General features: G+C 39.5%; 2 protein-coding genes across 2 annotated transcripts; both read right to left on the bottom strand.

Annotated features, from left to right (window-relative positions):
• Positions 1 to 894: 894 nt before the first annotated feature.
• On the bottom strand, positions 895 to 1,654 carry LOC127630696 (myosin light chain 4-like). The gene has a single exon (XM_052108409.1). It carries the CDS (start codon positions 1,613 to 1,615, stop codon positions 1,019 to 1,021), a length of 597 nt encoding a protein of 198 aa, XP_051964369.1. The 5' UTR covers positions 1,616 to 1,654; the 3' UTR covers positions 895 to 1,018.
• A 6,630-nt stretch (positions 1,655 to 8,284) lies between these two features.
• LOC127630690 (adenylate kinase isoenzyme 5-like) lies at positions 8,285 to 15,853 on the bottom strand. Its single transcript, XM_052108352.1, has 8 exons — positions 15,635 to 15,853; positions 11,637 to 11,823; positions 10,298 to 10,471; positions 9,579 to 9,751; positions 9,307 to 9,420; positions 8,681 to 8,872; positions 8,480 to 8,566; positions 8,285 to 8,384 (listed from the first exon to the last, which is right to left on the bottom strand). Exons 1-8 carry the CDS (start codon positions 15,791 to 15,793, stop codon positions 8,367 to 8,369), a joined length of 1,104 nt encoding a protein of 367 aa, XP_051964312.1. The 5' UTR covers positions 15,794 to 15,853; the 3' UTR covers positions 8,285 to 8,366.
• Positions 15,854 to 16,812: the final 959 nt, after the last annotated feature.

Here is a 16,812-nt window from a genome sequence, read left to right on the forward strand (position 1 = left end):
ACAATTGTTAGACATGTTTGACTTTGATTTTTTTTTAAAACGAAGCTTACTTTTATAAGTATGTCTCATAATTAAATGGAGAAGTTTATAAGTCATACTGGTCAAGCTGAACAATGTAAAAAATTCAGACATCCATCCTAGCTAAATGGGCAGTGTCAAGGTGGGAAATAACAGGGCAAACAATAACAGGATGGACATATAGTGGATAAATTAGCCACTAAATCAAGTGATTGTTATCAGCAAACACATTTGTTAACTTATAGTAATTTAATTTATGTTAATTAAATGTTTTGACATTTTAAAGTTACTTAAATTTTCCCTATACAATACCTTTCCATTTATTTGTTGGAGTTTGATGCTCACAATATAAAATATGAAAATTTTAAAAACCTATTTATTTTGTGCTAGAGTAATGCTCTGATTAAATTACAATTATATTATCAAATTAAAAAAATGCATCTATTTTAAACACTATTTGCTAATATTTTTTTTATTTATTATTTTGTATGTAGTTTTTACGTCCTCATAAATTGAGAAACTACACAGAATATTTGTACTTTTAAAACGTATTTTAACCACAGAACCAAATTAACTAGTCAGGGTAAGAGGATGATTGAATATTGAAAAACAAAAAAGAAATGGTGACCAGTTATCTAAGATATACACTTCCCCATGTCATGCATACAGATTTTAACCTAAAATCTTGATGTCGATGAAAAGTCCATGGACACATTATGCATCAACTACCCATATACTGTATTTTACTTTTAGTTAAAGCACTGTTTTTTAAAGTAAAATATGTGTATTTATTCTTACTTCTCTACTCTTCCCAGTTGTCTTTTAGTTTAACATTTCAACAACAAGATTAACAGAGCAAAAAATCTCAGACGAAACTAAATTGGATGATTTTTATTTGATGGTGTCCAAGACATACAGAGAAGATATATTTTCTTTCCAGTGTTTTGACTGTTGCCATTTAGAGTTCTATTCTCGTACAGCAATCTTTGCAAACTTCAGCTCACCCAGAGAGGATGCGCTTGATGAAGGACGTGTAGTTAATGCAGCCATTGGCGTCTTCTTGCCCAGCCATCAGACGGTCCACCTCATCTTCTGTCATTTTCTCCCCAAGAGTTGCCAAGACATGACGAAGCTCAGCACCCATTACTGTTCCATTCCCTTCTTTATCAAAGACTCTTAGGCCCTCAACAAAGTCTTCAAACGTCCCCTGGTCCTTAGCTCTTGCGATATGCTGCAGCATGGGCAGGAAAGTCTCAAAGTCCAGGTAATTGGTGTTCATCTCTTCTGCCTTGGGCTTCCCCAGAACGGTCAGCACGTCAGCATTGGTGGGGTTGTGACCCAGGGCCCTCATCACATCTCCACACTGGGCATACCTGATCTTCATCTCCCCTGTTGGTGTTTCGTCAAAGAGCGTGAAGGCATCTCTGAACTCTTCAATCTGGTCAGCTGTGAATTCCAGTGGAACACTCTTCAGGTCTAGCTCAGGCTCTTTGGGTGTCTCTGGAACCGGAGGTGGAGCAGGAGCCAGGGCCTCCTCTTTCTTCGGCTCTGGTTTTTTAGGATCTGGCTTCTTGGGTTCTACTTTTTTTGGTGCCATAATGATGCGGCTGAGTGTGGCGATGGAAAAAGGGTTGTAGGAGCAGCTCTTGTGCTTTTATACTGACATGCCACAGCATATGATAAGACTTATCAGAACTGGAATAGTGGCAGACTATATAAGGAAATGAACTGAAATAGACTTGAGAGGTGCTCATACATTCTGAAATGTTTCTGTCCATTAGATAAGACAAGACAAACCACCCCTTTCCCCAAATGCAATGAACAGGACACTTAAAACATAAGGACTTCTTCATCAGTTATATATATATATATACATGAGAGAGAGATAGATAGATAGATAGATAGATAGATAGATAGATAGATAGATAGATAGATAGATAGATAGATAGATAGATAGATAGATAGATAGATAGATAGATAGATAGATAGATAGATAGATAGATAGATAGATAGATATACATTTGAAGTCAGACGATTACATACACCAATGACAAAGTCATTAAAAGTCATTTTTTCACCACTCCACAGGTTTAATATTGGCAAACTATAGTTTTGGTAAGTTGTTTAGGACATCTACTTTGTGCGTGGCACAAGTCATTTTTCCAACAATTGTTTACAGACAGATTGTTCCACTTTTAATTGACCATATCACAATTCCATTGGGTCAGAAGTTTACATACATTATGTTTACTGTGCCTGTAAGCAGCTTGGAAAATTCTAGAAAATGATGTCAAGTTTTTGACAATTAGCCAACTAGCTTCTGATAGGAGATATTCTGAATTGGAGGTGTACCTGTGGATTTATTTTAAGGCCTTTGTGGCAGGGCGGAGGGCGGGGCCGGGTCGTGAAACTACACACCGGTCCCATATTAGGCTAATTATGCCTCCGTGAGGTTTAAAGGCTGACTGCAGAGGGCCGTGCGGGAGAGAGAGATCGTTAGCGGACATGTCCGTCATGTGTGTGTGTTTGTGACATAAAAGTCGTGCCTTGATCGGTGAGGATTTCTTTCGGAATCCCGACCCGGGAGATTATCTTGAAGTGTGCCCCTGCAACACTACGTGCGGAGATGTTGCTCAGAGGCACTGCTTCCGGATATCGCGTTGCATAATCCACTAGGACTAACACGAAGCGATGTCCGCGTGCTGACCGTTCTAATGGCCCGACGAGGTACATCCCAATTCTTTCGAAGGGTACTTCGATCAATGGTAGAGGGTGCAATGGCACTTTTGGGGTGGCCGGTGGGTTTACCAGCTGACATTCACGGCACGCCGCACAACACCTGCGGACATCACCGCCAATGCCCGGCCAATAGAAACGGGCTATTAGACGGAGAAGTGTTTTTCGTTCCCCTAGGTGACCGGCCATAGGATTATAGTGAGCCGCCTGGAAAAACATTTCCCGGTGGCTCCGTGGAATCAATAATTGTGTCACTTCTTCCTTTGTTTGAGCGTCCTGCGTCACTCTATATAGCCAATCTTTAATCAAGGCAAAATATGGGTATGAAATGGCGATGCCCGGCCGGAGCTGTTGACCATCAATTACTCTCACTTGATCAAGAGCATGTTTAAGGGTTTCGTCCCGCGACTGCTCTAGAGGGAAGTCCCCCTTAGGGAATTCCCTGAGAGGAGGGGTGGCCACCTCACCCCTTCCCTCATCATTCAGAGCAGCCGAGGATGACCCCGGCTCCGCCTCCCCTGCCAAAGCATCGCACACCGCACACCTCTTTATGCAGGACCCATCCGCGCAAATACCCTCTAAAATATCTTTAAAACTCGGCCAATCAGTACCCAAGATTAGCGGATGAGTGAGGCGGGAACTAACCGCTGCCTCCACACTATGGTTTCTTCCCCTGAATTTAATCGCCAGAGTCACCATGGGATACTTGTGAACATCCCCATGCACACACCTCACCCTCACCAGTTTAGCTAAACCCAAAGCCCCGGGTTGAACCAAGCGTTGGTGGATGGTGGTCTGATTGCAGCCGGTATCCAGCAAAGCTTGGTAAATACCCCCCCCGATCCTTACCGGAATCCGGTATGCTCCAGCCCGATTGGGGGCAGCCTGCGGGATGTCGGAGACCCGCACCACCGTCCCCACCTCCATCAGCGGACACTGATCCCAGAAGTGGTCCGGGTCTCCGCACCTCCAACAGGCCGGCCCAGGCGTTACGGCCGCACTTGTGCTGGCGGGCGACCCCACCTGAGGAGGAGAGCAGCTGAAAGATGGGGAAGGGGAGGGTACGTTCTCCCAAGGGCAGGAACGGGCCCTGGGGAGAGAACAGAGTGAAAGGACATAGGGGAGGGGGAGAAGGCAGGGGCAGACACAGCGGAAGGGGAGAGAGAGGAGGGATCGTCCGCCCTCGGGATCGCCGCCAAATGGTCCTCCGCAAGACGAACGGCTTCCTCCAGCGACGCCGGGCGGTGGCACTGGACCCACTCCTCCGACCGACCCGTTGCAGAATGGCTCTCTTCAGGTCTGTATAGGCCAGGAGGTTCGTTGCCGGCAGTTGTTGCGCCTCAAGTTGAGCTTCCCCGGACAGGAGAGGAATTAGGCGGGCTGCCCACTGTTCGCGCGGCCAGCTACAGATTTCTGCCATGCGCTCAAACAAATCGAGGAGAGCCTCAGGATCATCTGCTGCCCCATCTTCTGCAACGTGGGCGGGGCCAGCGTAGCGCGGGTGTCCGGGGTTGCGGTTGTGGCCGACGCGGTCTCCTGGCTGAGGAGGCTCCGGATGGCGTGCCGGTCCTCTGCCTGAGCCCGCATGATTTCAAAGAACCGGCGGTCTTGGTCCTGCCGGAGCTCAAGCAGGGATTGCTGGTGGCTTCGGTGTAACGTCGCGAGGGACTGGAGGACCTCCGCCAGCTGGGAGGACTCTATGGGGCGACCTTTCTCCATGCTTGGAATTTCATTTATTTATTATTTTCTTTTAAATTCCCGGGTTTCGGCACCAGTGTAAAACAGTTAAAGGATGGGCAAGGAGGAGACGAGAACCGGCTTTTCAATATAAATAATAGTTTTAATGATAAACTTAAAAGAAGACATAAACACACACACACATGACGGACATGTCCGCAGTCAGCCTTTAAACCTCACGGAGGCATAATTATCCTAATACGGGACCGGTGTATAGTATCACGACCCGGCCCCGCCCTCCGCCCTGCCACAGCCTTCCTTCAAACTCAGTGCCTCTTTGCTTGACATCATGGGAAAATCAAAAGAAATCAGCCAAAAAGATCTGTGGACCTCCACAAGTCTGGTTCGTCATTTTGGCGCAATTTCCAAACACCTTAAGGTACCATGTTCATCTGTATAAACAATAGTACGCAAGTATAAACACCATGGGACCATGCAGCCATCATACCGCTCAGGAAGGAGACACATTCTGTCTCCTAGAGATGAATGTAGTTTCAGTGTTGCCAACTTAGCAACTTTGCCGCTAGATTTAGTGACTTTTCAGACCCTTTATTGACACACCGCCCCAGACCATCATGGACACTCCACCTCCAAATCAATCCAGCTCTAGAGTACAACACTCATTACTCGATGATAAACACAAGTCCGACCATCACCCCTGGTGAGACAAAACCACGACTCGTCAGTGAAGAGCACTTTTTGCCAGAACTGTCTGGTCCAACAAAGGTGGGTTTGTACTTATAGGTGACATTGTTGCCGATGATGTCTGGTAAGGACCTGCCTTACAACAGGCCTACAAGCCCTCAGTCCAGCCTCTCTCAGCCTATTGTGGACAGTCCGAGCACTGATGGAGGGATTGTGAGTTCCTGGTGTCACTTGTACAGTTGTTGTTGCCATCATATACCTGTCCCGCAGGTGTGATAATCGGATGTACCGATCCTGTGCAGATGTTGTTACATGTGATCTGCCACTGTGATGATCATCTGTCCTTCCTGTCTCCCTTTAGCACTGTCTTAGGCAATTTATTGCCCTGGCCACATCTGCATTCCTCATGCCTCCATGCAGCATGCCTAAGGCACATTCACGCAGATGAGCAGGGACCCTGAGCATCTTAATTTTGGTGTTTTTCAGAGTCAGTAGAAAGGTCTCTTTAGTGTCCTAAGTTTTTATAACTGTGACCTTAATTGCCTACCGTCTGTAAGCTGTTAGTGTCTTAATGACCATTCCACAGGTGCATGTTCATTAATTGTATATGGTTCATTGAACAAGCATGGAAGTTCTGGTAGCTTTTAACAGAAAATTGCTGACAATATAAAATATTTTGCCATCAAAAGAATTTGAAACAAGCATAATAATTTGACAATGTTTAATTCAAAAATCTGAAGTAAAAATCTCATGTGCTTAGGAATACAATTAATAAAAACATGATTTTAGGAGTACAGGACAGATTTTTCTTGCAGCCTAGTGGATGAAACCTCTGACAGAAGAGTAGCGTGAAAAACATTCAGAGCAAAGGTTTCAGACAATTCTGTTTAGGAAATGTTCGAAAATGAAAGAGGATATTTTCTTTACATCATACAGAACACAGTGCATCATTGTACAATGCACTGTACATAAAAATACTTATTTAAAAGGTATATTTAGGCTGTATTTTATGCAAGCATGGAGAGGTGTCTCCCACTAGTGGCATTAAAGTAAGAGCTACTAGTATCTGGCCAGTGTGGTGATAAGGATGGATCTATTATGAGTGCCAGCACATACCATTATTAGGACACTGTGACATCATTAATAGCAGTATTTTAAGGACACTTTGCACAAAACGAGATAAATAAAAAAAAAAAAATGCAACAAGATAAAAAAAAGATCTGCAATGATTGTATACGTTTTTTGGTGAATGTTAATGTCTGAGGTAAGTGTAAACCCTGACGAAGAAAATAAACAGCTTTAACCAGCCTGAGGTGGTTTGCAGATCTTAGCTGGTTTGAGTCTGGTAACCTGGTCAAGCAGGTATTTAGCTAGTTCCTCTCAAAAACCATTAAACCAGACCAGTCTGACCATTGAAAATCAACTTGGACTGATCTAGGACTGACAAACCACCTTAAAGGGATACTTCACCCAAAAACAAAAATTCTCTCATCACTTACCCTCATGGCATCATAGATGGTGATGAATGGTGGCAAGAACTTTGTAGCTCCAAAAATCATAAAAGTAATCTATTTGACTCCAGTGGTTAAATACATATCTGAAAGTGAAACTAAACATGCACCACATGTTACTTTAATATGTAAAAGAGATTTAGATTTTATGATTTAGTGTAAAAAATGACTTAAGTTCTATCTGTTTCTCACCCATACTTCATATCATATAAATCATTTCGCTTCTGAAGATATGGATTTAACCACAGGAGTCATATGGATTACCTTTATGTGATTTTTGGAGCTATAATGTTCTGGCTACCATTCACTTGCATTGTATGGACCTACAGAGCTAGAGATAGTCTTCTAAAAATCTTTGCATGTGCTCTGCTAAAGAAAGAAATTCATGCATATTTAGTACGGCATGATGGTGAGTTTTTTTAGGTAAACTATCTCTTTAAGCTTGTTTAGCTATTTTCTCTTTTTTTTAAGTAGGGAAATATTACATTATTTAAAAATTGATGCCTTTCAAGTTGAATCTTTCCACATATATTAATTATTTTTACACGTCCATAAACTAAGAAGTCATAACATTATGTCATTAGAAGTGGTTATATTCATAAGTAACAGTCTTTCAAACCAGTTCCTGAGAATGTTTAACATCACCATGACTTTGGGGGAATGAAAGTCTGCCATCTAGTGGCTATAAAGTGGTTTGTTAATTCTTAGACACTGTTTAAAAAATAAGAATAACAAAATAAAAATCCATCTAAAAGGACTACATGTATATACACATCCTTTTTTCAGACATTAAATCAAAAACATTTTGAAGTGAGCTAAACTTTAAATCTACTTGTTAAGCCACTAATTTCTGTGTATTTTACAGTTAGTGTGTTTCCATTGCTTTTTATACATTTCATGTGTTGCTTTTGAAGTAACCTTGAAAGTAATTGGCCGAGGTCTGTCAGCAAGGCCACTAAATCAGTGTGCATTAACTTTCTTCTGTGAGAAAGTGGCACAGCTGGAATGAACATCCATTAATGAGATCACAGATGGTTAAGCCCGAGGACTAGTCTGTAGTGTCTTTTTTTTCGTCTCTGTCTAAAGTAGGCTGACAAAAAAAAAAAATATATATATATATATATATATATATATATATATATATATATATATATATATATATATCCTCATCACACCAGAAACAAATGTGTTAATGAATAATATATATATATATATATTTATTTATTTATTTTTTTTTTTAACATATTTTTGGAATAGGTGAGAATTTTTTAATTGATTAATTTTTAAATGTTTCAAGACAGTATTTCAGTTGCTTTCAGACTTTCAGTGACTATATAAACTTTCTTCATTTGAATAACGTACTTTGGTGTGTTTAAAAAATCACATTATTTCTGACTTGAGGTTTGAGCGTGCCAAAAATAGATTAATTAAATCAACTTATAACAACATTAAGAATCTCAAAAAAGAAAATGTTATAAAACAAACAAAAATGTTGTTCCACTTTCCTACTGTACTGTACATTATATAAAATGCAAAGGTTGAACAGATGAAATACATGGGGAAACAAGATGGCAATGTATGTGTGTGATAAACATTCCCTTAACCCCAGAGATAACAATAAGAAAAACAAAGAATGACTAGCAGGCTGATTGTAAATCACATATAGGATTTAATGGCAACAATTGTTTGTTTAGATGAAGATTTTTAGATGAAGTCCCTCTAAAGATCTCCAGTGCTCTGCAGGGAGAAAAGTAACATTTAAGTATACAAATATTTTTATATATTTTCCATTAAAAATAAAAATTGTTGTGAAACTATTGGTTGAAACCTACCGCATCTGTGTTACCAGAAAACAGTCTCTCCTGCAAAATGGCACAAATATCTGTGAAAATGTCATCCTCTTCTCGATCTGCATCCACCTGACCAAGCACAAGGAGATATACTGTAAATGTGTGTTTTAATCAAAAGCAGCCTTTAAACCATGGTGTGTACTGCCGTTTTCACAGAACTGCATGTTCTGGTAAAGCCCTTACCCTTACAATAAGTCTTCTCTCCTGATAGTACTTGGCAATGAGTGTGATGTTGTGTTTGAATGTATCTAGTCTCTTCTCAATAGCGTGAGTATTGTCGTCAGGACGACCCTGTTGAGAGGCTCTTTTCTCAAGACGCTGACGGAGTTGCTGATTAGAGCAGGCAAGCAAGATCACCATGTCTGGAGAGCCAATCTGTGGGATATATGGTCAAAGGGTCTTTAAAGGTGCTGAAAGCTTTTGGAATGTCATGCATGAAATATCTACTACTTCAAAGATATCACTGAAATAGGTGTCCTGAGAAATCACGCCTGCCTCTGCGACAGCCCTAGGCTCTGCAAAAATTTGTTAGAGGAGTGGCCCACCAGTTTTTAGTCAATCAGAGAACTAGTCAATCAGAAATGCTCTCTGTCTGTAATTCATTTGGCACATTCCTGTTTGCTAAAATCAGGTCTTTAGAGGGCAAGATTTTGGAGAGAAGGTGTATGGTTGAAATTCACAAAATGGTCAAAGTTAGCAAAATGGCTGAAATTGCTTACGTCACATTTAAGTACTACCACAACATAAAGTGCCATTACATATAATGTAGGTTATACAATCATAAGCATCATTTGCACAAAATAACTTACTTGCTCCACAAAGGTGAATGCCTGTGATATCTCTCTGGGGAATCCATCCACAATGAATCCTTTGGCATCCTGCTTCTTAATAAACTGGTGTTTCAGCTCCTCAATGGTCGTCTCCTAAAGGATGTAATGTCAGACCAAGAGTAAGATGGCAAGCACGAGGTAACATGTTTAATAGTGTAAGCTCAAGCAAATGTTGCCAATCTACCATCAAATAGCTGTAAATTCACCATTGCAGCCAAATCCAGACAAAGCAAGCAGTTAAATTGCCAAACCTGTGGTGCCAGTTCTCCATTGGCAATGATCTGAGCAATAAGCTCCCATTTCCTGTCACTAGAGGCATGATGCAGCAACTGGTTCCTTAAGATTTCCCCCACTGACACGTGCTCGAAATCATAGTGATGTGCAATTTTTGCAGTCTGAGTGCCCTTTCCACTGCCTGGTCCACCTGGAAATTTTTAACAGCAAGAGAAATCCCATTTTACATAACATACACAGCAGAATGAAAATGCTAATATCAAATTAATTCAGGTCAGGGTCTACTGAATTTCACATCAACCAGCTAAAAGGGAATAATTGGATGAATACTAAAGCTTTTGTAGAGGTAAAGTGTGTCATTGCAATGCTACTGGTGGCACCAAATGGAATTTTAAAATTACTGTTTTCAAACTAGTTTCCCCCAAACTCATGCCATTGATCAAGCTATTGTTGCTCTGTCAGGCTAAACAGAATGCTCAAACCAACAAAGCAATGTTTCATAAGCACCACAGAGCCAAAGTGTATAAACCTTTCTGGGAAATCAATGGCTTATAGCTGTCTCCACAATAAAGTGGAATGGGGGAATGTATTTAAACATCAGAAACATTACACTTTCACCCTTACGTAACTGTCTCAAAGAGTTGGATTAATATACAGATCATCCCCTGCTGACATGAAACTAAACCCGTCCAAAGCTGTGGCCAACATTACATTCTACTGGTTGAGAGTGACTCACCAATGATGAATATGATATGTGGCCGTGGTTTAGATGGGTCAAAGACATCATACTCCTGTATGAGCCCAGAGGACTCTGTCATGTCTGAGTCACTTTCTATGGAGAACTGGGCCTGAATTGATGGTAGTCTGTCATATCGACAGTAAGGTCCAGGGCCAGCTCCGGGGCCACCATCTGTGGAAAGAAACAGATTATATTTATAATTTCTGTTTAAAGAATTTATCTAATTCCTAACAGTAAAGAAAAAAAGTATTGTATAAAGGCTGCATTCAATTGCTTGAATCAGTAGCACCAGGCTTCAGTGTGGTTAGACTTTCATTATTGACACATTTGGCAAAATATCAAACACTTGAACCATCTTGAACCTTCCTTAATTACTTTGCAGATAAGCAACTTTCTTGCTCTTTATTCTCTGTTTTCACAGCTGTCCTTCCAAATCAGAACCTGAATAATGTTTTTTTTGTGGAAAATCTGGAGGTTGATTTAGTGATTTACAGGTAGTGGAGTGATTCCGTAAAATTAGGAAACTGGTAAATTGACACTCTATCTGAAATGCATAGAAGTATTAGAAATTGCCCAGTTCACGAATGAATCGTTCTTTTGAATGGGTTCTTTTCAGTGAATGAGTTGAACCAGTTAACCAATTTGGACTGAATCGTTTGAAACAGTTCGTATCTCGAGTCAACACTGATCCAAAAATTACTCTTAATCTGTCTCTCATACGTGCGTGACACTCAAAATGCACTGATAACCGGGAGTAATATGATCCTAGAACTGGTGATATCTGCTTGTCCTAACTCTTCTTTGCAATGAACCACTCCAACTAGTTCAAAAATTGGACTGAACACTCTGGGTGCAACCATTCTTGAGTCAACAGTACAATGAGTCGCTCTCACCATTTCTCGAGTCATTAGTACACTGAGGTGAGAATCCCCTCTTTCTGACATGTTTGAAATACTGAGAACTGAGGAGTGAGCTGCTGATGAGCATGCATGAATCAAGAACTTGAACTAGGAGCGAAACGTTTCAGTCGAGAGATGAAAATATATTTTAATACTGAGTATTAAATATAATAGTCAGCTATATGCACTTGCAAATGGCTTTATTGAATGTGTTTGAGCATGTATTACATGATGCAGGGGCATTAGCATTATGTACAGTGACATCATCACGCGATGATGTAAAAGAACTGGTGAATTGTTTTTTTTTGTTTTTTACTGGTTCAGTGAAACAAAGAATCCGAAAGAATCAGATTGTGGAAAAGAATGAAAAACTAATGTTTTTAAGTCAGTATTTTATTACTAGCTAAGATAATGCACTTCCAAATTGGATAAATTACCAAGCTTGCAGGGGGCTTTCTTCCCCTGTGCAGGGGTGATTGGTGGTAGTGGTTTTCGATCAGGTGTAATGAAAGTGTCCCAAGCCACACACTCAGGGCCTCCCAGGTCTCGTGTTTTCCGTAGACAACTCTCCAAGAATGTCAAAGGGTCCTCGGGCTTGTGGTACATCATCCCTGTTAACATGCTCTGCAAGATAAGTTAATACAATGTTGTTATATCAAATGCCTATAATTGACTTGAGGGTTACACAAATTTGGCTCTGTATTTCATTCAAGATGAACAATTCCAGTACACTTTCATTTGGGTAAATTACTTTTATAGGGATGCACCAATGAATCGGCTGCCGATATTTGACGGCCAGTTTTTGTCCAAATTAAAACCATCGCCATATCAGTTATAAGCATGAAAACACAGATATGAAAAATGATGGTTTATTTATAATTAATTAGTTACACACTTTATAAAAACATTTTGAATTCAAATGCACAATCCAGAAATAATAGCCACAATATGTAGAAGGGTTGGAACACCTAAGAACAAAATAATATCTAATTTCTATTCTTTCTCATTCTCACGTTATTGCGAACAAAATGCCATAAACGGACGTGACAGTTAGGAAAGCGACAATTACCTAAACATATCCAAAATGCTTTGAAACCCGCAGACTTTGACATCTGAGTCATTGGTATAGTATCCATTTATGCTGCGTGATTTAATTATGATTGAAATGTGGCCTTGCGCAAATAATACAAAGGCTGCGTTTTCAATATAGTCTGCATTCAGTGCTCCAGTCAGAGCAAGTGGCACCCTGTAGCAGTCTGAATGGCATCATCCATTGTACATTATACCACTATAATACAAAATTTAAAGGGGGTTTTGTTTCTTTGGTTAAAACTTTGTATTTTTTTATCTTTTTTTATCTTTTCATCTTCATTTCATTTTTCATTGTGGCTCTATTTAAAATTTGGGGCAGTGTTAAACAGATCCAATCCATGTTAAATGAAAATTATTTATTTATAGAATAGTAAAAAAAAAATTTAAAAAAAATCCTAAGTAAAACAGTGATCTGATTAAAAAATATGGTAAGTGGTAAAATATCGGTATTGGCCAGAAGTTTTTTGTTAAAATTGGTATCGGACAAAAATTTTCATATCGGTACATTCAAACTTATATCATCATACATTATGCGATGATTTTGTACAATATCATTTACATTTGTGGAGTTGTATTTAGGGTGACCGTCCTCTTTTTCCCGGACATGTCCTTTTTTTCCCGGACATGCCCTCTTTTTCGGACCTTAAAAAAGCATCCAGCCGGGATTTCTAAATATGCGAAAATGTCCAGGATTCGGCTTCAGTTGCATTATGATGTGAATCTGGTCTAATACTTAATCGAGTGTGCACATCTATTTGCATTGCTTTAACCCCTCTTTATAAGTCCCACCTTCTCACACATCAATTGGTCAATTATAAGAGGCTTGCAGCAACTATTGGCCAAATTCCTGCCTGTCAATCTCTCTGCGAATGCAAAAAGCTCTGTTGTGTTCAGCATCAAACAGTTGCAAAAAAATCCCCATACTTTCGTCTAGGTCGAGATCCGTGGGAAGCAGAATGTATGACATGTAAACTTGGCACTTATGTGTCAGTTCAGTTGCTAATAAAGGTTCAAGTGATTTAGAAGCACACATTAGCTCTGCGAAGTATAAAGGGTCAGTAAAAGGTGAAAGTTCATCAAGTAATTAACAGACTACTTTTTGCGACCAGGTAAAATATTTATCACATTGCTTCATTTTCAATGGACATTCAAAATAATAGTTATAGTAAATGAAGGTACACTCATGGCATCAAATATTTTATTTTAGTACATGGACATTGGAAATTTTTATTTATTTATTTATATATATATATATTTATGTTATGCTAATAGAGTGTCTTTTTCACCCTAGTTTTATTGCAAATTTATCTCAAAACAAATTAGAACATGAGAACAATTTCATACTTTCATCCATTTCTCAAACAGAGCAAAAAGTTTTCTGGATGATAAGAACAAGATGTGAGATAATGAGAGTAGAGAGTATGAGAGACACAAAGAGAAATGAGCAACAGGGGTGTCGGACTGGAGGGGTAAAGGGTACCGAGTACCCAGGGCCCGAGGCAGGGGGGGGCCCTTAGAAGTCAGATTTCTATACATACATATTTGGTACGGGGGCCCAGCAAGATGGTTTGTACCCAGGGCCCAAAATTTGGTGCTACGCCCCTGATTGAGCAATATCTAGTGGGTGAAAATAATAATTTTAAATTGTCTTTTCTATTCATCCCACACGTGTTAGCAGTTTATAATCTGGGCCATTCAGAGCGAGAGGAAGTGGAAAATCCAACCTCTGAATAATTAGTTTTTTCTTTTGATGCAAATAAAACTGCTTGAGAATTTGCATGTCAATCCGCATGGGTATCAAACAGCTAAAGGCACATTCAACATGAATAAATAAAACCATGTCCAAACAGAAACAAAACAAAAGGCTGAATTTGCTTGTGATATGAGTTTCATAACAGACTAAACCATTTTTAAGGACTAATGCAGTATTAATAGGGAGAGAAAGCATTTGAAAGAAGAGGGTGTTTAATTGTGACTGTTAAGACTGACAGACAGTATATCTTCAACACAAGTTAAAACGCAATTACTTAAAAACTGTTACAAGCTTTTACTGGAAAAGAGTGAGTTTACATATACTTCACATCCACCATAATCAATCTTGCATTGGGATCTTCTTTGCACTAAGTACTGTATCTTATGTGCAGTCACAGACTAAGGAATGAGATGGTAGTGGTATGCACATGAAGTATATCCTGAGTGCTCACATTCCTCAATGAACTGCATGTTCAGGCACATGCACGAATATGCTTGCACACATTTGCTCTTGTCTTTCTGTCTCTTGTTATCCATTGCCTGTAGATTTGTCAAGATGAGTCACTTAAAGTAAATATAAAGTGCATAGCTTGTTGCCTAGGTGACAGACAAAGTATCCATGTGCTGAAATACATGTTTACAACATTTACCCTTTGTTTCCTGTGAGAACGGATGTGTCCTAAACATGATGATGACCTACAATACTGTGCCTTCTTAAAAATATTACACCTGGATGGAACACAGTAATAGAATCAAATAAGGCACTGTATATAAACAAACCACTTTCAGAATTGTTTCTCATGTGATATTATCCTCTACAAATGGACAATCTATTTTGTATGCAACTGCATATCTACCACACAAGCAATTGTTCACGCTGTCTGAAGACAATCTATCCTCTTGCAGACAAGATTTAGACCTGCCGCTTTGCAATAATAGCACCCTACTTGAGGGTCACCATGAGACACCTTCAAGTATCTTATTTACCATGTATTTGTGCAAGCTAAAGAGACACAGAGTTTCTGATTCATTCATGTTATCATTTTAGTCATGGCTCTGAGCCTAATGTAATCTCTGCTGGAAAATCCATCTTGAGTTGGTAGCTATGTTTTGGAACATGGTCGCTGGTGCAAGCTGGTCCAAGCTGGTCATGAGCTGCTCAAAGTTAGTCATGCGCTGGTCCATAGCTGGTCAACCAACTACCATGTTCCAAAAACCAGCTTGACCACCTTGAGCTGGTATGACAAGCTGGTAACTGGTAGCTGGTCTAAGCTGGTCTCCCAGCTTGAATCAGCTAATAACCAGCTTGGACCAGCTCATTATGAGCTACCTAGTTCCAAAACACAGCTACCATCTTAAGATGGATTTTCCCCTAGGGATGATAGTTGATAGTGAATAACCACCATTCTACTACCAATATATAATTTATCTTAAACTCTGAATAACTTAGAACAGTCGATAAATTAACATCATATCAAGGTGCATAATACTAAGGTTTATGTGTTTAACTCTTTTTACTCTAACTTTCATTGCAATAGCACATAAACGTGAGAAAATATACAGAAAGCATTTTCATGGAGGCTAACCTTACCTCAAAAAGGTGGGGAATCTGTCGTTTGGAAAGGTATTCCTTTGCGTCGTTTGTGTTCATTGTGTTCAAATATCCAGAAGAGCGTTTGTAAGTCAATAGCGCGGCAGCTGTATATGTGCCCATCTGTTGCGCTTCGCCCTCAGAGCAGCTGCGCTCCATTTGACCATCTCTTTGCTGTGTTAGCCGCTGTGCTTTGACGCGGATGACCTCCAGGTGATGTTTCTATTCAGCAGTAGATATAGTCATGCTCGTGAATACAAATAAAGTAAACCTGCACCACAGCCGTGACTCCTGAGTAATCTACTATTAGTATTTAATCCCACGTTTTTAAAAACGGAAGATTTCTTAGAATCATTACATTTTTATAAGGCTATTTTTCCCCTTTCCAGTTTTGATGTGGTGACAAAACATTGCCTACTATATTCTACCCAATTTGATCAAAATAGCCACTACAATACAGTACTTAAGCTACTACATTATTAGTGGTGCTTGCAGAGCAAAGCATCACTATTTTAATCTCAAATATTTATTATTTAATCTCACATATTTATTATTTAATCTCACATATTTATTATTAGTGGTGCTTGTGGAGCAAAGCATCACTATTATAATCTCACATATTTATTATTAGTGGTGCTTGCGGAGCAAAGCATCACTATTATAATCTCACGTATTTATTATTAGTGGTGCTTGCGGAGCAAAGCATCACTATTATAATCTCACGTATTTATTATTAGTGGTGCTTGCGGAGCAAAGCATCACTATTATAATCTCACGTATTTATTATTAGTGGTGCTTGCGGAGCAAAGCTTCACTATTATAATCTCACGTATTTATTATTAGTGGTGCTTGCGGAGCAAAGCATCACTATTATAATCTCACGTATTTATTATTAGTGGTGCTTGCGGAGCAAAGAATCACTATTATAATCTCACGTATTTATTATTAGTGGTGCTTGTGGAGCAAAGCATCACTATTATAATCTCACGTATTTATTATTAGTGGTGCTTGTGGAGCAAAGAATCACTATTATAATCTCACGTATTTATTATTAGTGGTGCTTGTGGAGCAAAGCTTCACTATTATAATCTCACGTATTTATTATTAGTGGTGCTTGTGGAGCAAAGCATCACTATTATAATCTCACATATTTATTATTTAATCTCACATAGTTATTG

The sequence above is a fragment of the Xyrauchen texanus genome, chromosome 3 (genome assembly GCF_025860055.1).
Source record: "Xyrauchen texanus isolate HMW12.3.18 chromosome 3, RBS_HiC_50CHRs, whole genome shotgun sequence".
In the NCBI taxonomy this organism is placed as follows: Eukaryota; Metazoa; Chordata; class Actinopteri; order Cypriniformes; family Catostomidae; genus Xyrauchen; species Xyrauchen texanus.

Excerpts from the sequence above, each read along its gene's own strand:
- LOC127630696 (XM_052108409.1), bottom strand. The coding sequence starts at position 1,615 with ATGGCACCAAAAAAAGTAGAACCCAAGAAGCCAGATCCTAAAAAACCA.
- LOC127630690 (XM_052108352.1), bottom strand. The coding sequence starts at position 15,793 with ATGGAGCGCAGCTGCTCTGAGGGCGAAGCGCAACAGATGGGCACATAT. Across the intron at positions 10,472-11,636 it reads GAAAGCCCCCTGCAAGCTTG|ATGGTGGCCCCGGAGCTGGC; the intron begins GTAATTTATCCA and ends TTCTTTCCACAG. Across the intron at positions 8,873-9,306 it reads CATTCACCTTTGTGGAGCAA|ATTGGCTCTCCAGACATGGT; the intron begins GTAAGTTATTTT and ends TATATCCCACAG.